At 43.5% G+C, this 24,236-nt stretch overlaps 1 protein-coding gene across 1 annotated transcript in view; it reads right to left on the bottom strand.

Annotated features, from left to right (window-relative positions):
• The window catches only part of LOC307238512 (collagen alpha-1(XI) chain-like), a 93,883-nt gene extending 84,061 nt beyond the window's left edge, over positions 1-9,822 (bottom strand). Inside the window, exons 1-3 of the mRNA XM_080011518.1 lie at positions 9,496-9,822; positions 3,011-3,175; positions 965-1,178 (exon numbers count right to left, since the gene is read on the bottom strand). Of these exons, the coding sequence (XP_079867644.1) occupies positions 965-1,178; positions 3,011-3,175; positions 9,496-9,610 (494 nt within the window). The 5' untranslated portion in view covers positions 9,611-9,822. The remainder of the gene's footprint in view (positions 1-964; positions 1,179-3,010; positions 3,176-9,495) is intronic.
• Positions 9,823-24,236: the final 14,414 nt, after the last annotated feature.

Raw genomic sequence — 24,236 nt, 5'->3', positions numbered from 1 at the left:
GGAGGCTGCTTGGTGATTCGTGCATATTTTATCCTACTCTAGCGTAGCTGCCACCCTCTCATTCACTGACAAGTTAGACGATGAGTACACGTTATTGTACTCATCTGACTTTACCCTGAAAAATGTGGCTTTTATTATGGCAAATATAGCATCATCAAAACGTTTTGTTATATTTGCTATATTTGCTATATTTGCTTTTTACTGTTGTCTGGGGAACGAAAATGCATTGCGGAATTTTGAGGTCAATATGCAGTAGCCCAGTGAAACCTGAAGGTGAACATTTTGTTTTTCTGTTCAAATTTAATGAAATTAAATCACATTAAATCCTTTCTGTTTGCATTTACTCAAAGTCCTAAGAAAGCTTAACAAAGCATTTTGCATTCACTCCATATAACAGCTTGGCGATTTAAGAGTCAGCCCATTGTCTTTCTGCGCATCAAAGTTTCACTGCCGTAAATAAACCAGGGAAAGAAAGGACTGTCATCAAATTGTTGCCAATAATCAATTTGACATTCCCTTCCAACTTGTTCTATAGGCATTAAATGTCTGAACATATGAAAGCAATGAATTATTAGTGGTTTGTGAAAGTCGGTGAGAAAATGACTATAATTACTTTGCATCTTTGGCATCCAGTACAACTAAAGATCTAGCAAATAGCAAATTATTCAAGATAATTATTAACGTCATGTCACATAGAATCTAAACGAAATTCATTGTCGATTATCTCTTTGAGACACAAGAACAATCAGGTAAGAGTTTATAGCACTCCTATCCTTAAAAGACCATCTTCAAAAAAGCGCATTTAGATCAATTACTGTAACAACGAAAAAGTCTTATCACTTATCACGGATTATCACTTTAATGTTCAGTAAAGGAAACGCTAACTAAACGCTCATCGGCCGGATGACCCCTGCCATCGCCCAGGCTGGTAAAAAGGTGTTCGGCCACTCCCGAATCCACTTACTTTCCGTCAGCGAGGTTGATGGAGCCGAACAGGGGGTACTCCTCGGGGACCGGCTTGCCGTGCTGGTCCTCGTACATGAAGACGGGGGCCCGGCCCACCTCCACGCCCAGCTGCTGGATGCCCTGCTGGTTGTACACGGACAGCAGGAAGGACTGGAGGCCGGCCTTTGGCTTGACGGTGAACAGGATGGAGAAGTCCTCTGGGAACACTCCTCCTTGAAGGTCCACGGGGGTTTTGAATGAAAATAATATGGTGAGAGACCTTCTTTAAAATGATCTCCTCGACCCAGTGTCAACGGGAACTTAGCACTTCCAATTTACATTTCTAACGAAAATATAAGTCACACAGGAGATTCTGTCGTTTACAGGACGGACTGATAAACAGGCTTAAACTCAATCTGACACTGGTACGGTCCCTTTAAGGTATTGTTTAATCTGCATTTCTGATGCAAATAATTATGTGTTCCTACATCCAGGCTTAAGTTTGTCTTGAGTTTTATGGATGTAGGTCATTGCAAGTGTAAGTGTTTTCTAATGGCTAAATTGAAAAATGACCAGGCCATTAAATCTAACATTTTGGGTTTTCACATAAAACGCCAGAGTCTAGACAAACGAGCCATGGTTGCTCTTTATAAATAAAAGGGAGCGTGAAGCTGGCATCCTCTGAAAGGATTAAAAGGCGATCCTGTAGAAACATTAATTTAACAAGGCCAATAAATAGAGCAACTTGAAGAAACATAGTTCTTTAACCGTTAATAGGGTTCAGTGCAGAAAATAACGGCAGTGGATGATCAAATAAAAGCCACATTATCCTGTCTGAGGACATTTTGACACCTTATTTTCTATACCGACCAGCGACCAAACACTCCGCCCGCCTCGCTCCGCCGTGCTTTCGTGTTGGAATTTCCATTCCTAAAAGGATTGCGGGCAATTACGCACGGCCAAGAATCACAATAACATAATTGCAAACTCTGCACACTACTCTCTCTGCCCCGTATTTTCCTTTACAATCCGGCCAAATTGAAAGAGGCCCAGCACAAATGCACTGGTGTTTGTTTTCTGTATTCTTTTCCCTTTTTAACATGATATACGTCCCAAATAATAATTTGTGTACGGTCCTTTGCCAGTATGGGGAAAAGTGGTCAACTTTGCGATTCAGATCGTAAAGAGGTAAGGAGCCACCGGTGGCTGTAAACCTTTATATGACTACATTGTGCTATAGTGTATTGTGCTTTCAGTACATCGCGCTCTCCATCTTGGCCTGAAAACCCCCATGGCATGGATTGAAAAGTGACAAATGGCCTCCTCGCGTCTGTCAACAGACGCTTGCTTTCCTACGGCCGTGACTAATGACTGAGTTCCTGTGTTTCCCTTTTAGTTTATTATCAAATCTTTAGGCTCACCGGCCATTTTAAACTGGCGGTAAGCTGTCTAAGACAGTAGCCGACAGAATGGAAACATTATCAAAGAGCTGTTTCTGTTTGTCTGAGTGGACGCCGTCCCACAATAACAAACTCGGGTTCCTTTCTCACAAACAGAGCCGGGCATCGAGGCTCCGCCGAACTAGCGAGTCAGACAATGTGCGTTCAATACCGAGATCCCAGCTGGACTCATTCTCAGCAGCCAAACACAGCACACAAGAGGGCTGCCCGCCATCGAATCCGAAACAAAGACGCGTTTTTTAGAACAAGATCAGCCCATGGAATGTCACATTGGATGTTCTGGTCGTAGATCCGTGGTAATTGATAGCAGTGGCGAACTTCAGTTCTGGAGGTGGTCTTCCTGTCCTCGGCTGAACTGGAGCTTACGTGTCAAGAAAGTGTCCCGAAACTGCAGAGCTAGAGGTGGTTTAGAAATTCCATTTTCAGAAAGGAAAAGTTCATGTTTTTGCTCCACCCATGGATTGATCCAGCAGATTTCACCCATTGGCTGGACCTCTGGGTTGACGCTAGCTTACAATTCCACTGGCACTGGCACTAGCTCAAAATAATGGAGGGGACTTTTACTTTCTGAAACCTGGAATTCCCCCCCTAATGTGGATATTTACCTGGGAATAGCTGTTTGGTGGGAGCGCTGATCTGGGCTTGTTTGCCCACCCGGAAGGCTACGTCGGGTTTGGACCCTCTCCTGACCGTGCAGAACCCTGTTGTTTTCCGTACTCCATCCGGAGAGCTGTGGAAGTCGAGGACCTTCAGAACGTCCACTGGTTCAGCTGTGGTGAGAAGGAGAAGCAGGAAACTCGGTGTCATGGTTCAAACAGACGGGGAACACAACGACAACGATGTTATCATGGATTTCATGCCTCCGCGATGATACGTTTCGGAAAGTTGGGGTACAAAGTTGAGGTATTTCAGTAGTTAAGACACACTCCTAGGGTTGTATATGTTGAGGTGACTGATATTCAAGACAGACTTCCCATCCCTGGGATGAAAGTACAGAGAGCGTTATCTAGCTTTTCACTAGGAGTAGACATACACACTACATGTGCACAGCCATAGTCGAAGCAATCCCTGTAATCAAGCCTGACACGTAGGTGATAAATCAACATTTACACTCATGACGCTTCTGCGTGGTCATTGACTGTTGGCCAAACCTGTCAGTTCAACCAGTTGCTGCGTTTTATGAGCCGGCCTGGCAGCGGAGCAGTAAAAATGTTAGGGAACCATTCGTCTGCCATAATTGGGCCCCCCTTGCAAATGGCCCCCGTCCACAAAACTCGGCCATCTAGTGATAAAACCCAGAGGGGGGTAGATTTACAGGCTACTTAACACTACCAAGCCCCTTTCTGTCGATGGAAGGGCAGCTCAGTATTATGCAATGTGTGTGTCACCCACACAGCCTCCCCCTCCATCTTTCTGCAGAGATTTTTCTTTCATTTTTTTGCACCTCTTGAAACCCATAATTCTTTTGTTAATCCCTTGCTTCTCTCCCTCTCACCATGTCTTTGAGTCTCGCATCTTACCCCAAGGCAACTTATGATTTACAGTGTGATTATGGGGGATTTTTAAGGGAGCCAATTAGGTTTTTTCAAAAAGCGAGCTTGCAAAGGTGGGGTTAGTTGATGTAAGACACCCACGCAGCTGACCGTTCACTGGCCATTGGTCTGCTGTTAAAAATTTTGAGATAGGAGGAGTAGTTGATCCAAGCTAAGGCACGACATCGGAGGATAGTGCACAAAGCAATCGAAAAAGTATAGGTGGTTTAATTCAAGGTAAGGTAACGTAATGGGTACAGTTTTTGTAAAAAAAAAGATGTTATTGATCTTCTTTTTTTTTCCTTTTTTTCTTTTTTTTTTTTGACAAAAACTGTACCCATTACCTTCTTCAACCTTCTTCAGCATAACTAGCTGGAGGCAGCCCCTGATTCAAGGGCCCCTTTCCGGGATGTATACAAACAGCTTCAGCTGGTCATGTAAGGGCAAAGATCTGTTGCAGGGTCTAAGGGACTGGCTAAACCAACTGAACGAATGTTGTTAACGTGTTGTTTAATGTAACTGAGGTGCAAAGAGAGAAGCCGAGTCCCAAATAGCTTGCTGTACCCTTTCTCTTGAAACCTAATGAGCAAAAGTTTAAGGAAAAGAAAGGCTTAATGCTATAGAAATTGGACGCAATGCACAGATGTGTGGAATGCTTTGCGTTGCCTTTGCCATCACAAGCTGTTTAAATTTAACAACAAGCAGTGGAAATTGCAGTTAAGGCTGTAAAGGTGGTGACATTGAAATTGTAAAATAATGTGCTGTTGCTATCGATATGTGATCATTACTTTCTGTGTGAGTGATTTGAGGCTCATAGTAAAGAGCTGGATCAGCTTCTTTTTCCACTCATCTATCAATACACAATGCAAAAAAGACATCGGATTCCAGTCAAACATTTGTGATATTTCCCTCTATGAGAAAATAAAGGGACCTCCTATGGATTTTGTGGGTCCAAATGATTAACGCTCAGGGAAGACACTGGGTCAAAATCTCCAAAAATCCCTTGTCGAGTCCGGTCAAACACATAAAAAACGCCGCTGACCAAAGCAGGTCGCCACATCAGCATCCAGCCGTCCCTCAGCGAGTCCAGAGGCAGGATGCTCGCTCTTCAAAAGCCCAGGAACAACAAACAACGTCTCAATGGTCAGAGTAACGTCCCACTGGGAAGATAATGGCTTCCAGAGAGGAGAGAGAGAGGGAGAGAGAACCGGCACGATGTGAAGTGAAATCTCCTTTTATCATCATAATAATAATAATAACAAAATTGATTTTTGTGTTTGATAGCGATGGGTGGACATCGCGGGGAAATAGTTTCGATCAGTGACGCATTTCATCACTCCACAAAAGCAGATGAGGTTAATTGAGGCATATTATAGGAGTATGACCGTATATCTTTACTCTACCCTGAATTCTTATTGCTGAAAGAAAAAAAAGTGCCTAAAGTCAGGTATTTTTACAAGACATTTGAGCGGTCTGAGGAATTTTAACAGTGATGGGTTAAAGGCAAAAGAGGGTTTGTATCATAATTAAAAAAGAAAAAAAAGAAATAAGAAAAATGTAGATGTTTATGCATGGCTTTCTTTTGAACTAGATACTATATACTATAGTATAACTATAAACTGTATGTATATATATATATATATATATATATATATATATATATATATATATATATATATATATATATATATATATATATATATATATTTATATATAGAGAACTTATATAGAACGTTTGCTGCTTGTTACTTCTTGGGGGCCATCTGGCCGAGCGAGGACAGTACAGGAAGTGCTGATCAGGCACTTCCTGCCCCCCCCCCCCCCCCCACACACACACGCACACACCCCACCCCACCCCTCCACGCAGGTGGGGGTCACGTGGGCGGAGCTACAAGCAGTCAACATGCTGAACCCATTATGGCGCTGGCACCACTCCCTTCACCCCAACCAACCCCTTCCCTCCCCTTTTCCCCTCTCAACTGAAACACTGGGGACATAACTGAGAACCCCCCAATCCTCCCCCATGCATCCATCCATCCATCCATCCATGCACCCATCCATCTATCCATGCATCCATCCATCCATCCATCCATCCATGCCCCAATCCATCTATCCATGCGTCCATCCATACATCCATACATCCATCCATCCATGCATCCATCCATGCCCTGACCCCCCTGCCTTCTTAAATGAGAGATGAAACAACAGTTTGCGTGGCAAATCAAACATGTCAACGTCTCTCAGATCGGAGGTTTTCATCTCAGGGTTTTTTGGGATCCATTTGATCTGATCTGCTCCTCCTAAAAAAGTTGATGGACATGTTGGAAAATGTTTCGTTTCGGGTCTCCTGAGAACTCCCGTTTGATACGACTGCACATCCCAACTCGACTCCCCAGGGAAAAACGGAGCGGGAGGCGGAACACGCTCTCTTTTGATTTCCACTAAGAAAATTCCAGTCCCCGATGCGACCGAAATACAGTGTACGATTCAATTTAAACAACTGGCAAGAAACTGACAGTTTTTTGTTTTTTTTCCCCTTTTCCTTCAAAGGATCATTCAAACGAGTCGTCTGGAGTCTTTACTAAAAAAAAACTACAACTACAACAAAGACTCGCAACCAAACGCCTCATAAAGAGGAAAACAGTCTGTGTCCCTTTTGAATAGTGTCCCAAGTACAGAGCTACTGGTTCTGGGATATTAAACACACACATACACACACATACACACACACACACACACACACACACACACGCACACACACACACACACACACACACCCACAGACACACACACACAGACACACAAACGCACAAAAACAGCTGAAGCAAAGGTCTCTTTGTGAGTTTCAGAATGCCTTTCTGCATTACTGCATACCTCAAGGCCTCATATATTCCAGATGTGCTGAATTGGCCAGGAATATCCTCTTCCCCTCCCTCCCCCCATCCTCCATCCTTCCTCACCCACCCCCCCCCCCCCCCGACACACACACAGACACACTCTAAACTCCCTTTCCTCCCCCAAACCAAGTCCTCACAGAAGGCCTCCAAACCCCATAAAAGACACTTAATGAGCATTTCAGCGCTAAATTGTTAAGATGCTCCACACCTCTTGAGTAGAGACTCCCATCCTCCCTCCCTCCCTCCCTCTCCCCCTCTCCCCCCTCCATCCCTAGCATCCTTCCTCCCTGGAGGGAGTTAACGTCTCCTCCGAAATCCTAATGATAAGGTGGGGAGACCACAGAGCCGGGCCGAGCCACTTGCTTACAGTACCGACCGCGGTGGTTCCTGAGGCCCCTCTCCGCAGCCTCGTCCTCGAGAGTTAAACCGACACTGATGATCTCACACGTTTTTTTTTCGGCGACAGCTCTCGTCGCTGGCTGTTTGGGGACTTTGGGTGATATACTACCTGACATGTTAACAAGCCACTAGCACAGTGGAAAAGGGGGGAAGGGGCGAGAGAAGCTGGAGAGTTTTCTCTGAAGTGGCGCGGCACACATTGACATGTGAGGCCTCTGCTAAAACCATTAGAAAAGCTCATTTCCAAAGCAGCCGAGCTTTGATACACACAACAAAAACCATGGAGTTCAACAGAGCCGCTTTTTTCGGTTATTTCAGCTGTATCGTCGGTAACCGGAGGCATGTCAGAACCTTCTGCGTAGATCTCAACAGTTTTGCGTCATCACAAATCCCTGACATTTTGATTCCCCCCCCCCCCCCTTTGTGGCTTTGAATTGTGAAGGAGGAACTTCTGGGGATATCTTGCTGATTTTTCTTTTTTTTTCTCTCTCTCTCGCTCGACTCACTGCCATCCGCTGAAGGTTGGCAGCACAAGTGGCAATTACAGTACATTGGAAAGGCTGTAAATGTTTGCTGGCACATCATGCAATTATGGTTAAGTTTAAATGTCACAGAGAGATGAAGGATGGCCAGCCATGCCACTATGGAATTCACTTTATATATATATATATATATATATATATATATATATATATATATATATATATATATATATATATATATATATATATATATATATATATATATATATATATATATATATATATATATATATATATTTACTCATTGTCAATTTGCCCATCAATCTTCATCATTGCCATTTCATGATGATATGGCATTGGTGGTGACGGCGTTTGAAAGAAAAGGGTGGACTTTAAAAAGAGGAAGTTCCCAGACGGGATGAAGCGCATCCTTGGAATGATGAACAAACAAACGTACTGAGCTTTGTCATTTCAATCTTCACTTTGTAATTTCGGTCTCATATTGTGTTTTTATAATCTGTTTTCATGGTGGCTCTGTACGGTAACATCTGTCCAGGGACTACAGATTAAAAAAAAGGAAAAAACTCTGGCACATTTACAGAAATGTTTATTAATGTGCACTGTCCCTGTTAAATAAAAAAAGAAAAAAAAAAAAAAAAAAAAAAGAAACGCAAAGAAACGCAAGAAAACATGTCCAGCAAGTCCTGACTTTGTGAAAATGAATCATACTTTCATCATTGTATTTGTTTCATAACCCAGTAAAAAGATATTAAGATATCAAGCCAAGAAAACAAATTCAAATTCCACTTCATAACTTTGGACTGTCATGACAGTCTATGATCTCAGACACGGGGGAAGAGACATATGCTGCTTTATATATTCTTCAAAGGAAAGAAAAGAAAAACTTTTAATGTGACCTACATACTGTATGTGCTTTTGAGTGGGGGAGAACACCAGGAAGGTTTTTTTTCCATCAACGCCCCTTATTGGACTTAGTGGGAACCAGGATAGTGTGGAGAAACGGTGCTTCTCCAGCTCCACAATGCTGGTTGTCTCCTATAGTCTCCGCTGCACTGGGTTATCCAACAGGAACTCTCTATTTACGAAGCTCACACAATCTTCACCTACTCGTAACTCATCTGATCTTTCGCTCCCCGGGCCATGTGCCATAAATCCTGATGCGTAAAAGAGCGGTGCGTAAAACCAAATGGCCCTGTCTGTCTGCACCGCACGTAGAGGAACACACACACTTCTTTTTGCCCAACTTAATTCCTTTATGGACAGAAAGGGTTGCTTTTTTTTTAACATTTCTTCACCCTCACAGGATACAGCCTTATTACAGGCGCACTGCCCGACGCGTCACCTGAGAGCACGTTTTGGAGAGGATGGTACACCTGGGGGGGGAGGGGGGGCGGGGGGTTACAGACTCTCTTTACCGGTGGTTTATGTGTGATGGATAGTAAACATAATTTTAAGTTTCTGTCAGTTCATAGATGTGAGACACGGACGATTTTGATGAAGAGTCCGTTTTACAAACTTTCACGCATGGCATCACAACTTTTACGCATTGCATTCATACTTTTACGCATTGCATGTGTTGTTCCTTTGCCAGTTCCGTTGCAGACAATACGGATTTTCTAGAGGTCAAAACAACAAACGGTGTCATTTCATGTAATAATTATAATTTATAGGCATGGAAAGTCTGGTCGGGTCTGTGAAAGATGCGCTGCTAGACGGTGCCAAACGGGTGTCCCGGTCAGGGAAACGAATTCATTCTTACCTGCTCGGACATTCGCAGCTTGTAGAATTAGAGATAACATGATCAGGGGGGTAATCGTGAAATCCCAAAGCCACCGTTTCGTTTTCCACCTCGTCGAGCACCTCATCATCTCCATGGTGCGCGACCGCAAAGATGCACAAAAACCCCGGGGCGCCCTAGAAAAAAAACTAGACTCAGTCCCTTTCCACAACAATCCACAAGAAAGATGTGTTTGCACTACAGGGCCATTTGTGGGCAAAAAATTTTAGGTAGGGATGCTTGTCAAAGCCTAAAAATCAGGCCCCGGTTGTTGTGATCCGCTCCCCCCAACAAGTCCGGCAACCAGACTGGAGGTGAAGGAGACTCAGAAAAAAAAAAAAGGAAAAAGGAGGAGATCGTTCGCCTCCCAAAAAACGCACGGAGCGGCGGGAGGCTGGCCGAGCGCTGCAGACCTGAGGAGAGAGAGGATGGAAAATCCTCTGTTTATCAAATCAGCAGTCTGGAAACTTGTGTCAGGGTCCGCCTCTCTCCCCCCTCCTCCTCCCCCGGCAGAGAGAGCGAGAGAGAGAGGTCCCACCGCAGCTTCAGCGGAGCATCAATCCAGTGGCACCACCGCCTTGTGCTGGGTAGCCATCGGTTTGGAGTCATTGGATCAAGTTTAAAAAAAAGAAAAAAAAAAAAAGAAAAAAGGCTTTAAGCTGTTGAAGCTATATCTATTTAAGGATTCCTCACCTTAAAATAACCATCTTAATTCCACTTTTCAAGTTGAGAAACACCTACACAGAAGTTTTGGATTTTGGAAAATACAGCATTGCCGTATTAAATTTAGTGAACCTGCCAATAGACCCCAATAAATTGTCATTCATTGAGTTAAATGACCGTTTTAGGGTAATTAATGTAACAAATAAAGGAATTAAACCCCAATTTATTGACTTAAATTCAATACAGGGGCGTCAAAGATGAGAAGTGCAGGCCAGGTCCAATGCGCTCCACGGGGTGATTTGGGGTGAACATTCTCACAAATCCCATTCTCTATTATTTCTCATTATCTATATGTGTTTAATTAGTATATATACAGCAACATACACTGCACTTTAGTTAAGGTCGTTGAGGATATTATAATCAATCTGAAGTCAGGGTCAATCTGAGAGTCAATAAGTTCATAAAATGAAACAAAATTTGGGAAATGAAACACTTTGGCCCTTTCTCAATGTGCGTTCTTGTCTGTACTTGTGTTCTTGTGGACTTGTGAAACGTCATCAGTCGCAGCCCAAGTACTGTTCCAATTCAAAGTACGCATCAAGCCAAGTCCAGTCCAAATGATGTGGACTTGCTCCGCCCATTTTATCGAGGATGCATCGGTGGTGACATGTGTGGACTTGGGACAGCCAAGTATCCCAGAATGCATTTCACACCAAGCGGTGGTAATGGTATTGGTCCCCGGGAGTCTGTCCTCCCGAGTTTGTAGCAGAAATGTGAGATGGGTTGGAAAATAAACTGTAATCTCACATGCCCGATTCCAGCATTATTAGCCCAACAGAGCATCCGAGTGAGCTGCGTCGCTCGAACGCACAGGCCTCCAATCAGCGCTCAACAAAAAACGAAGCAGACGAAATTCTGACCAATCGGGACAGCGAACCCCGAGATGAGTTTTCCGCCGCCGCTCTGGTGCAAAATGATCATTATCCGCCGAGGGACGAGCGGGAGGCACTAAGACAAATGAACGTGAAGTGGCTGTGGGGTGCGGAGGTAATTTCAGACATTTGCTGAGTGCCCAAGAATGTGAAAAAAGAGATTGAATAGCCCCGAATTTTAGCCAAACGTCTGATACGGCGGCGGGAGAGGCCAGGATGAAATGTTTTCCAGATTCGCTTCACGATCCTTCAAAGAGATCTGAAATTTTCTGTATTATTTTTTTTCTTCTTCTTCTTCTTTCGTGTTCATATTTTGGACAGCGGGGCTCCCGGGGCTTGAAGAATAATAAACGGTAAAAGATGATTGGAACAAGGAGTGGAAGCACAGGTGGTAGCCATAGTCCTGCCCTTGGTTTTTGGTTTTCCCTTGGTGTGATGTGGAAAGACGGAGCTGACGGAGCGATGGCAGCGATCGCCACCGAAACACAAAACACATTTTGGAAACACTGGAACTGTTTACATCTGACATCTGTTATGCGACAGACGTTAAAGAAAGAAAGGGGAAAGGGAAAGGGGAAAGAAATAAAAAAAAACATTATAGGCCTACGACGTATAGTGAATTCTGATATTGCTTTTCAGGTGTCTCCGAACTCGAAAGGAAACAAACAGAACGTCACCAGCAGCACAAGATTGATGTCATGTGCACTGTAGACATCATTACCAAAACATATTTATACATATTATATATATATATATATATATTAAATTGACACCTGATTGGTGCTCATCCAGCAGACACAGCTGTGAGTCTGATTTTCATTAAGTCACTTTAGGTCCCAAAAGAGACAGGACCTTTGTGACAACAAGAGAGTTTTCTAAGCTTGTACTTTTATATTATTATTATTAATATTATTATTATTATTATTATTATTATTATTATTATTATTATTTTGTTATATATATATATATTACATTCTCACTTTTCTATGAGTAAATCTACTCAATAAATTAGGGGTTAAATACTCAACTCAACAACCGCTTCAAAAAACTTGGTAACAGTTGTTAGTCCTGTTTCCACCCACATATTTTCACTTAGTTTGCGGGTAAGACTGGCAACTGGCAACCTGTTCCTTTATAGCGCTAATGAGGTTCTTTATAGTGAAAGGTTTGTTTTTTCCTTTTCTTTTCTTTCATATGGATAAAAAAAGACCAAATGAAAGCCAAATGACATCAATGGGCACAGCGCTGTTAACAGCAGATAATAAAGGTTATTTCCGCAGTCTATTCCAAGTGTATTCACTTTAACACTTTAACTATAGTATTTTACATAATTAAAGCCAAATGAGGGGAAATAATCATCCCCTAACTTTGTTTTCCCAGTGTCAACAGGGTACAAAAATACCTGATATGAGCAATTATTTTAACTTATTTTTTCAGCCCTATTCTTGGTTAGCCTTAACAAGACGTATCACTGTATTTGGGTGTGAGATAAAATACCACAGTACAATACATTTTTCTGCACGAAAGCAAATTTTTCGGCATTTTTCAACCCAGGCCTTATTAAAATGTTGGTTCACTGTATTTACTGTACAGTATAACTGCACAGTAAACAACCTTGCTGAACACTTGGCTATTGAAACACATACCACTCTGCAGCAGCAGCTCACTGTGTTAAAATACTCTCCAATGGGGCGAACGTTAAAGCCTTAAAAAAAAGAAATTTAATCCAAAACGGGTAACTCACAATAATATAAGACCGTCTTCATATGTTATATGTTGTAGGAGACTAGAAACAGGAAGCCTCGTTGCTTCCCTCCTGGCAACCTGCTGTAGCCAATGTTACCCTCTGGGTGTACTGATAATAATGTCATTCAGTGCCAAGACATGTTTTCAAAAAGGAGATTTAACTCTTTTCTATTTTATACGTGAGGCGCTCAGGTTGCTCTGCGGACACTCATGAATGATACGAAACAAGTATCCGCTTTTCTATGGGTGAGGTCACCCCAGGAGAAGTCAATGAAAGCAAAGCCAAACAAAAACGTGCCTATTTGACCCAAAGACAATCGCAGGGGTATTCATTGGCGGTGATGGAATGTGTTTAAAGTTTCGGTGAAATTATGGTTTTGGACGTGTGCTGTTTTATTTCCCGCTCCGATAAATCCACGGCTTACCCCCGCAGGGTTTGATGTGGTGCTTGTTCAGCTTTTTTTCGAGGGCAGCTCCTAAAAAAAGGAGCGATACCGAGAGACGTCAATTGAACCCGTTGGCATCGCATGATGGAGCCTCGCCCCGTGTCCTGTTCTGGTTCTGTTCATGTCCTTGCTGCTTGTTCGGGACCGCTGCCCAAAAGGATCGACCTAATTTAAAGGAAGGCTCCTGAAGAAGTGAAACTCGAACCCTCGGTTCCATTTTGGACAAGGCGAGCATCTCCCGGACCAGCCGAGCGCTCCTTATAGATCCTCCTCTTTCCAGGGACGCTCTACAATTTTCATCCGGGACTGACTTGGGAGAGCGACTCTCTCTGTAGTTTGGAAGCGTATGATTACAAACCCAGGCAAATTTTTTTTTTTTTTTTTTTTTTTCTCGTTTGTGTTGTATAATTATTCTGGAATAAAGTGGTGGCTTTCTTTGAGCGTGGCTGGCACGGCTCGTAGCCCAGAGCTAAAGCTGCTAAAACACAGACGTGAAATCAAAAAATCTTGTCCGAGGCTTTGTTCTAGCAGACGGCTTTTAATCAGACTGCGGGGGGAAAATATCTCCGTGCCTTTGTAGGCTTTGCCAAAAGGGGAAACCTGGCGCGAGGAGAAGATACGCTCACTTAACACATCTCCAGCGATGATGAGGGTTCTGTACGTTCAAATGTGTATGACTCCAGAATTGAGAATCCTTGCTGTTCTCGGTAACGTCAGCTTTCTCCTGTGCTTTCTATGGACTTCAGAACCGTGATTCCAGGGAGAAAAGGTATATTTGAGGCATACATATCATTTTTACCTGGGGTTACATTTTCAGAAAACAGACTAAAAGTTAATCCTGTTATCTGAAAGCGTACTATACTTTTAATGTAGTCACAATAAATTGACTAAAGTTTTGTCCAATCGAAACCAGTCAAGTTGTACATAGTGTGCTAGAAGTTGGACTTAGCACTATGTAACTTTTGGTATTTGGGATTTGCCGCCCCTACTGTGGTAAAACACGGCCAAGTGTCCCAAAATAACATCTTTTGCCGGACAAATTTGAACCTTATCAGTTGCGCTTCGATAACAGTCGATGTTACAAATGGGGGAGCCGTGTGGAGAGAGTGCGCGGGGATTGGGCCCCTGCTGCCGGTGTAGGTGCCAGATGTGCTCGGCCCGCCGGATCGGCTCGCGCACGTGAGTCAAAGGGTGGAACAAACGCCGTGGCGCGATAAAAGCGAGGGCCGCCGGGCGCCGGCTGGGCTGACTGGCCCGTGGTGGAGCGGCTCCGTTTTGTACGAGCATTATTACCAGACATTTGGATCTGCAAGGTTATAATTTATTGAATTTTTTTATAATACATTTTACCAGGGAAAAAAAAAACATAATTACCGGAGCCGAACATCAAGCAAGTGAAGTAAGTAGTGCCGTAAAGCGTAACGCACTTTCGTACCCGAAAACAGAAGTTACATAGTGCAAGGCGTTCTGAGGAGGGTGGGTGGCAAGGAAAGAGGTTCCATTCTCTATATTTACAAGTCAGTGTACCATCAAAATGGTTTGGAAGGTGTTATTTTGGGGTAAAAAAAAAAAGTAAAATTGTGTTGCTTAAAGATCTGTTTTATTTTCATGTATTTTTGGCTAATTTTGGCAACCAAAAGCACAAAATATACTACGCCGTCCACCATCCACCATCCATCATCTTAAAGTCCCCGTAAAGTGAATTCTGTGATTTGTTTCCAAACACACCATACATGTTACGAGAGTAATTGCTGAAAACAGTGGTGAAATAAACTAAGCTAAGCTAAGCTAAGCTAAGCATGGGATAAAACCATGTTTGAGGAATAAACACCTGGCGTAAAAGGCGTCTTCAGAGAGACGGTAAGCTCATGCCAAGCCGATCCTGTGGGTGCCTCCACGTCCCTCCGGCAGCCCTCGGCGTTGCACGCGCGAAGTCGATTCTTCAGAAGGACTTTTAATCAGAGCCTCGGCCCGTCGGCCGCGCGGTGTTTGGGTATGTTAGCATTAGCTGCATGCTAATGCGGCCCCGCAGTCCAGCAGCAGCGATGTGAGGTGAACAACTCAACACACGGGACTGGGTTCAGCAGAACATTTAAACAAGGAAGTTACTTCAATGTAAACGTTTATATATTATTACACAGTTAATGCCAATGGGCGCGGTTTCAGCGTCCTCAGCGCACACGCCCCAGAGTCTCAGAGCAGCAGGTACTGCCTATTTTTCACGATTTTGAAGCTTAATTTTATGTACTTGGTGATTTTTTTTTTCCTTCAAATTTGGCTCGCTGGTTAATAACACATTGTTCGGTGCTGTGACAAACTCCAAACACAATTTTATTTTAGCTTTACGAGTACTTTGGGTTCAACCAAGTTGCACTTCAGATGCGCTTCAATTATTACATTTGTGGCTACCTGGCCTCCTTTTGCCCTTTTACCAGCTTTCATAAATTTTTAGCTTTTCAGCAATTTGAATGCATTATTAGCTACTTTTGACCATCTTTTGTTCTTTTTCCTTGAACCAATTTCCGTGTATTTTTGTCTATATGTGGCAACCCTTTGGCTTTTTACCAATTTTCATGCATTTTCGGCTACTTCTCGCACACTTTAATGTAAACTTCAAGTAACATAAGTGTGTTCCCTATTCAAAAGGAAAATCACATGAGCTTCATCCCTCATAGCAGCATGTGGAACCCACTATCGTATATGAAGGTGGAATGTTATTAACAGGTTTTCAAAATGGAAGGCAGCTCACTCCCTGACCTCTCACTCCTTATCAGATCCGAACCTCGCTTCGCCGGAACCTGTGGAGAGGCAGGGGGGTGGAGAAGCGGAGGGCTGCAGGGGTGGAGAGGTGGATGCATGCTAGACACTGCAGACCGCGTAACCACCGACAGGAATGTGTGTATGTCTGGGCACGCTGATTATAGCTGCGAGTGGCACCATGCAGCCGTGAGGGCCCGCCCTCTGATCTCCATTGGTGTGTATTGTTGCGCAGCTCGGGATCCACGCCGAGCAAAGTGCAGGCGCAGTGCCGCACGGACCTCCACGCAGCGCTCCGCGGAGGTCCGGGGCACCGTTTAAGTTGAACTTTTGCGCGAAAGTTGAACTCTTGCGCGAAAGTTGAACTCTTGCGCGAAAAAGTTGAACTTAAGCGCGAAAGTTGAACCTTTCCGCGAAAGTTGGACTCCTGCGCGAAAGTTGAACTTTTGTGCGGCGTGCCGTGACGTAATCCCCGCCGGGGTCAATAGAAACAAGAGGTGAAGCCAACAGGAAGTTTCTCTGCAATATGGAGGAGAAAGCGATTTTAGGACCGTCCGAATTCCCAGAGCTCTCCATCCGGTCCTGACGGGTTTACCGGGACCTTGCAGTGAGAAATCACTGTTGTGGAAACAGGTTTCCTACCAACTGGGCCGACCAGGTGTGCGTCTAAATGCAGCGGAGATTAGCGATATATGACCAATGGCCAATTAATAATACTTATAAGACATGATAAGGAATGATGTATGATGTAATATTTCATACAGTCCAACTGAACTTAAAATGATAACACCATAAACGATACTCCAGTTGTAGAAGTAATGGCAGCTGTCCAAGTTTCCTTCCTATCTATCTATCTATCTATCTATCTATCTATCTATCTATCTATCTATCTATCTTTCTATCTATCTATCTGTCTGTCTGTCTGTCTGTCTGTCTGTCTACCTCACCCTTTCATCCCCTCTGTCTCTCTGTCTCTCTGTCTCTCTCTCTCTCTCTCTCTTGAGATTATGGGGACGTCCCCACTTAACACACCAAAACACAGTGTCAAGCCCCGAGAGACGGGGACATCCATTATCGTGAGGACCTGAACCACTGACTCTTGGTCCTCCAGGTCGCTCGTCCGCTCCTCTTCAAGGACTGCAGTGGGAGGTCTGGGTTGCTGGCACCAAACACAGTATTTCATTTCAAGTACTTAGTTGCTGTACTTAAGTTACATTTATAAGGTATCTGCACCTCAGTATATTCAATTTTGACTTTTGGCCTTTTTATCTGTTACATTTCTTATTTTACTATTCTGGATATGTATTTATAGATGGATATATATATCTATAAATTACTATGAAATTAACTACATAACACTTAATTGTAATCAGGATTTGCATGAGCACTCATCTGCAGAGAAAATACACAGTCGTACTTTATGCCGTATTATAGGCTTAGTTATACAGCATGAGGGCACTGGATCTGACAAGTACTTTTAATACATGAAGTAGATTTCAACAGAAACGCGACCAGAGTAATTCTTCCACCACTGGAAGGCAGTTGGTAGATAGATAGACAGATAGATAGATCCAGACAGCTGGTTGCCAGTGGGAAGCGGTGCAACTTCCTGTTTCTAGTCTCTTACATTTGATAGATGGATAGGTGTATATATAGATAGATGATACATAGGGAGATTAGAAGAAGAAAAAGAAAAGGGTAAAGGAGTAAAAAGCAGACCTCATTTGTTGTGGTTTATCCTTAATCGCTGTGTCATCCTTCATGCACTTTTATTTAGAGGATTCAGCGTTTGTTATGACAAAGTGATTTTTTAAGGCTGCTCTCCTTAGTGTTGTGTATTCAGCAGATAAACCTTTAAAAGATGAGTTGTACGTTGGAAAATGAAAGCAATTAATCAGGACAAAAAATTGAGAAGATATAAATAAAGCTAGATAAATTTTCTCCATTAAAATTTTTTTTTTCCTGCATTAATGGATGTTTCTCAGTTCGTGAGAATATCTTCACATTCAGAGACAGGAGTCATGGTCCATTATTGGATGTTTTGTCGTTGTCAGCCCATTGCTCACACTTTAGTGATGAAGCAAATGCCTGACGGCCAGTGGTGTAAAGTAACAAAGTCTGTTTTGCGAGCATCTGTTCTTTATTTGAGTTGTTATTTTTCTACATTCAGCCCCAAAAAGTTGACTTTCACTCCAATACATTTCCCCTGAACACCTTCGTTACTCGCTTTAAAATAAAACCGGAGGAAAAGTGGGAGCCGGTGATGTTAGTGAAAGGCAGTTATCATGAGGTTCATGTTCCAATCAAGGGTCATATCAGCAAAGAGCTGAGTGTAAACAAACACTCTCAGCCCGCCTTCAGGGTTGCCAGGTCTGTGGTTTGTCCACCGAATTGGGCTACTTTAAGTGTTACAGAGGGTTGTTATTTTTTGTCCGTGGTTTGGGGGATGGCTGGGTTTGTCGTGGAGATCTGGCAACCCTGCCCGTGTTAAGTTGAGTTTTTGCGGCATTGCAACTGAACTAGCATAGGCGTGTCCCAGAGAGCCACAACTAGAGCAGCGTGTTGGAGAGCTGCGGCCACAGCGACGGCATCCTCGAGCGGTGATGCTGCTCCACCTGCACGTCGTCACCGGTTAGACACACAGTTTACCTGGGGGGCCCAGGGGCGTCCGGGCCGGTCCCCGTGGTCCCCGAGGTCCAGACCCTCCAGACTAGGGGCGGGTGGTGTCCCTGAGGTCCGTGCATAGTCTGCGGCCGATTGAAGCAGGGGAAGAGCCTGGGCATGGTCCTGGTACTCAACCGGTACCAGGCTCTCCAGACTGGGGGCGGGTGGTTGCCCTGGTCACCTGCACCTACTACCACTGATGGAGACCAACACCCGTGGCCATGTTTCCAACAAATGTTTTCCTATGTCAGAGTTGAATGAAGTGTGAAGTGCCTAAAGAAGTGCTGCTTATGCTTATCAAAAAATACAGAAATATTGGCAACCAGAATGAAACCAGAGCAAAAGAAAAGCTCAAGACAAGAAAGTGTGGCTTTTTCTCCTCCACAGACATTTACTTTGACTTTTGATACTTAAGTGCCTTTAATATCAGCTACTTTAAGACTTTTACTCAGGTAGCATTCTGATGGGTAACTTTCACTTTTACCAGAATCGTTTTTAAGTAACATCTCCACTTACAGTACACTGCAGCTTTCCATTACTTTTTCAACCACTGCTGACGGTGAAAGGGTTAATCTTACCAGTAACCTTTACAAGAATCAGGGAACACATGGGTATCTCATCCATAAAAAGAATCACTGGTTGAAGGGAAACTATTTTTTTTTTGTCAACCAGGCATTACCTTTTTAGGCGAAAACAAATCGGTCAATGTGTTATTATGGTAAAGGCAGGATTTTTTTTCTCGATGGAACCACGCAAATATTTGCCAGAAAGGAATCACTTGGAGCGTACTAACCCTAAACTATGTTAGCCACCCAAGTGACGCACAACTTAGGTGGCCATCTTTGCAGGAAACAGCCAGTCCCTCCGTCAACTCAACCTTGACCTGGGCTCTCATCTGTCCCCCTTTCGAGGACCACTTTGAAGGATCACTTCAATAGGATATGGTGTTTCCCGTGGCCAATTTAGGGTCTAGGGGATATAGGCTATGGTTGCTGTTGTCTGTGGTGTTCATGGTGTTCAAGGAAAGTCCTTTGAGACTTCTAAGGCAACTCTTATAGGACTTCCCTTAAGATATTCACCAATAATTAGCTGGTGTCAAATTAAAATCTCATGTTTCCATTGTTGAAAAGCAACTTCTTTACCTGACTGCGTGCCAGAAAGGACCGTGACCGTGATCGCCCATGACTGTGTGTTTGACCACTTTTTGTCACTTCATGAAGTTTACAACATGCAAATTGGCTTTATGCTAACTTGGGTGAAATTCCTTTTAAATTGTGCATTAAGCCCTGTAAAAGTAAACAATGGGACAAACAGCAGGACCTTAAGGCAAACCCAAGGACTGCATGTTCTCCACGCTCCATTATTAAAAGAACATCGTTCCATAGTTTTGACAGGAGTATGTTTGTTTTGTATTGATGCTGCTTTCTTGGCCAAAGGTGTTTCTTACTTTTTCTTCAATGCATCGTGGGGCCATAGAGTGTCGGGCCAAAGTCTGGGTCTGGGTCCATGTCTGGCATCTCCAGCGGATCAGGCAGCACTAAAACATTTAAGTCACGACTTGGATTGCCTTGTTTCTGCTTAATCACATCATGAATCGCCGTCCAACTCCTGTCTGAGGGAGGAAAACGTTGATTATAGATTAATTTTCTGGAGATAACACTGCAATATTTGCGGTTTATGACGACTGGCAGTCTGTCTTAATGCGCTGCTATTGCCAATCTATTATATAAATTACTGTTTATACAATGATGTGAACGAATGCCTCTGGTCATTGGAGCGTATCGCGTATCGTCACATGACGTTATGGAGGTGTTTCTCAAAATGAGGTTAGCAGTATGTCAGTGCCCAATTTTGAAGGGTCTTGGTGAAAAAAAAAAAAAAAATAAAAAAAGGGAAGATGTCACCGTACCTCTTGATATGAAGAGCGGTCGAAATGGAAAACACATTGGCTTGATTTGATTTCCCTCCGAGATTTTCGCCTGGGTTCCCTAAGTGGAAGAGCAACAAGACAACCACGGTCAGAGGTTTTTTGGGGGAAACACATGGGGCTGATTACCAGAGGACTGTAATCACATCACCCACAACATATGGAATTATGAATGGGACGTTCTGTTCCGCCCCATCGAGGACCCTCCATTACAGTATGTCTCACCCCCCAATAGCATCGTAACGGCGCGTTGCTTAACTAATGTTTTAGTCTATTTACCCCGAGGCCGGTTCCTCTCTGGTGGTCTGGGGGTATTTTCAGGTTTGAATGGCAGTGAGAATGAGTGGTAGCAGGGTGCTGTTATTGTTAATTCACTATTTTTCCCATGTTCATCGCCCCCGCCCTCCCCCGGTCCATGGATTGGATTGGGAGCTTTCCAACACGGCGTACAGCGACCACAGACTGGCTCGTGCACTGTTTCCACTGTGACGGTAAAGCTGCGGTGCCTACGCGTCGCTCCACAAGCTCTCCAACAGACCCCCGCAGTCACTCTTATACTGAGGAGGAGGAGGAGGAGGAAGGGGGGCAGACATACCACAGTGGTTTTCCATCATTATGGGTTATGTGGAGTCACGTTTTTTCCCCCTCCTTACTGTGATCTTATATCTACACCGAGCACGGTAGTGGCTGTTTAAGAGGCTATATCCCGAGTAATGATGCAAGAGTTGCAAGCGATTAGTTTGTAATGAAGAAATATTTTCAATAACTGGAGTCTGGAGTCATTCTGACAAATGAGCAGTTTTTTTGGTCTTGGTCTGGGGGCACATCATAGCACATTGGTTTTCCATCACTGTGGGATATGTCGAGTCACCCCCCTCCACACACACACACACAGACACACACACAACAGTAAAATATCTCCATTGAGCATTCTAGTGGATAATTAAAAGGCTATATCCTTATTAGTGATACAAGTTGCGCAAGCAATTTGAATGCAGTGAACGATTTCTTTTTGACGATCTTTCAAACGAGTCTGAGCTGGTGGTTGATTTTCTTCACGACTCGGTAAGTGCAGCCAGACACACGGGCATTCGCTCGCTCTGAATCTGGATTTTGTGAACGAAAAGAGCCGAGAGCCGAGAGCCGCGAGCCGCGAGTCAGGCATTCGCCTCAACGTGCCCAACAAGCTCCTTAAGTTTCAAGTCAGCGAGTGGGTCTTCAACTCGTGAAGTGAATATAATTACGGAGGATTAAATGAATGTGGAAAGAAGTAGTGATTTGTACTGAATGTGACAGGTTTACGCTTTGCAATCCACTAAAAATAATTACCTTTGACAGAATGAAATTCTTGTAAGAATTTGCGAGATTTCCGTTCACAACTCTGAGCCGCGCCGACTCATCTGACTCTCGTTCATCCTCCCCCAGATGTCCTTCCTCACTTTGTCCGTGGATTCAACCAGTGTGAATCAAACCGACGAAGAGTCGGAACAGAGACGGAGGAAGAGAGTCAAACCTTTCATCACTAATCCAAAGATCCATGAGGTTAAAACTCAACCTTCCGCCATGGATTAAAAACACATTTGTGATTTTCGATGTCACTGTTTCACAATATGAACATGTTCTCCAGTGGTTCCACCTTCACAGCATCTGGACGTCAGAGAGCCGCCTCCTGGCCGAGAGCTGGAAGAGGGGTGGGGGGCTGCAATAATATCAAAGACCATTACAAACATTTTTGACTGACGTTGATTCATTGGCTTTTCCAGAGGCGGGGCCGCGCTTCTTCCCTGAGTCAGATTCAAACGGACAGACGGCCGAGCAGCTGGGTTTACATTAGCGCCGGTGTTGACTGTCTCCTGGTCGCTCTCCGGCCCGAACGCCCCAACAACCCTTTCGACGAAGTGATGCTGGACAGAGAGAGAGAGAGAGAGAGAGAGAGAGAGAGAGAGAGAGAGAGATGCACAAACTGACTTTCCAGGGACTTTCAAAAGGCAGCGGCAGACATTTAAGAGCTTCTTTCCGTCACACTATAGCAGAGGTTCTCAACCTTCTCCCTATCAAAGACACTGAATTTGACTCTCGTCAGGCCATGGACCAGCGATTTGATTAGAATAAGTCTCCGCGAATCCAATCTGAGACGGTTTTTATTTTCAGATATGATTTACTCCCAAACTTCCATATCCGTCTAAATTGCGGTTATGGCGATAACTACGAACAAAACTGTCAGTGTTGTAAATTCTGAAGATGAACTAGTAATCGTTTTGGGGGATCGAGGGAACCTCTTGAAGGATCCCCTGGGCGATCCCTGGACCACACATTGAGAACCGCTGCACTTTACGGAAGGGTTAGAACATGATTACTCGATTACTCACAGGGAATCACACAGGAGACAGGAGATCACCTTCATTTTAAGATTCTCTTACAATCTTGACCAATTTGTACGGGAGTGGAAAATCCAAACCAAAGTCCTCTAGTGTAAACTTGACATAAGACTAAATTGTGTGAACTTGTGGGTGTTGCCCACACAACGCGCACTCTCACGGGCACGCCAGCATGTGCGCAAACCCGATAGCAAGAGGAGCTGGAAGGTCTGGAATCATTTAACCAGGAGGAGGAGGAGGAGGAGGAGGAGAAGGAGAACACATTCCCGCATGTGGAATCATTTCTCCCCAAAGCAGAAGTGTCATTGTTTCCAAAGACAGCACAGCGTGCACCATGATTCAGGTAGCAGCATTTTTTCCTTTATGTTTCACTTTTCCTGTCAACTCTACAGATCTTCAAGATTTCAGATTCATGATTTAAATTGGAAAAAATACAAAATAAAAAATTATTTTGTATGTATATATATATATATATATATATATATATATATATATATATATATTCTTACAACAGTATGGTTATTTTACACACTTGTCCATAAATGCAGTATTTTGATTAAAAAAAAAATGTTATTAGAGGAGCTTATAGACAGGCCAAGAGTTGGAATTAGTGACACTGGAACTGGAAAGTGTTAAGAGGCTTTTTTAAGGGGTATAAACATTTCAACACCATTTGATAAAAACTGACGAGGACAGTTTTTACGAGTTAAAACCCATTCCCCTACGCAGTAGTCGAGGAACAAGGGCACACGGCATGAACACAGTAGGCCCATGAAACATCACAATCAGAACCGGTTTATTCAGCCAAGGACGTTTTTAATAAACAAGGAATTTGACTTGGTGAGGATTGCTGTACAGACACAAGTATCGTAAGAAAAAAAAAAAAAAGAAGTTTAACGGTCTGTGAAAAAAAATAGCCAATTAAAAGCAGATAAAAAAAAATTGAAAATAGCCAAATATTTTTAAAAGAAGCCAAATAAATTACCAAAATAGAATACATAAAAACCTAGGCAAATGAATGACACATTTTTGATTTTTGAAGCCAGAATATACACGCATTCGACATTTCGCTGCGTGTATGCATGTATGTATGTATGAAAGTATGTTTGAATATGAATTTAAATACAATATAAAGACATAAGAACGCTTTAATTTGAGGGCTGGTGGGCGACGTGCCGGCCGTGGCCCCGGGGTCAGGGTGGGCGTGTGC

Source organism: Zeus faber, assembly GCF_960531495.2.
Source record: "Zeus faber genome assembly, chromosome: 12".
In the NCBI taxonomy this organism is placed as follows: Eukaryota; Metazoa; Chordata; class Actinopteri; order Zeiformes; family Zeidae; genus Zeus; species Zeus faber.
Note: the sequence above shows the minus strand (reverse complement) of the source record. Positions and strands in the feature narration are given on the sequence as shown.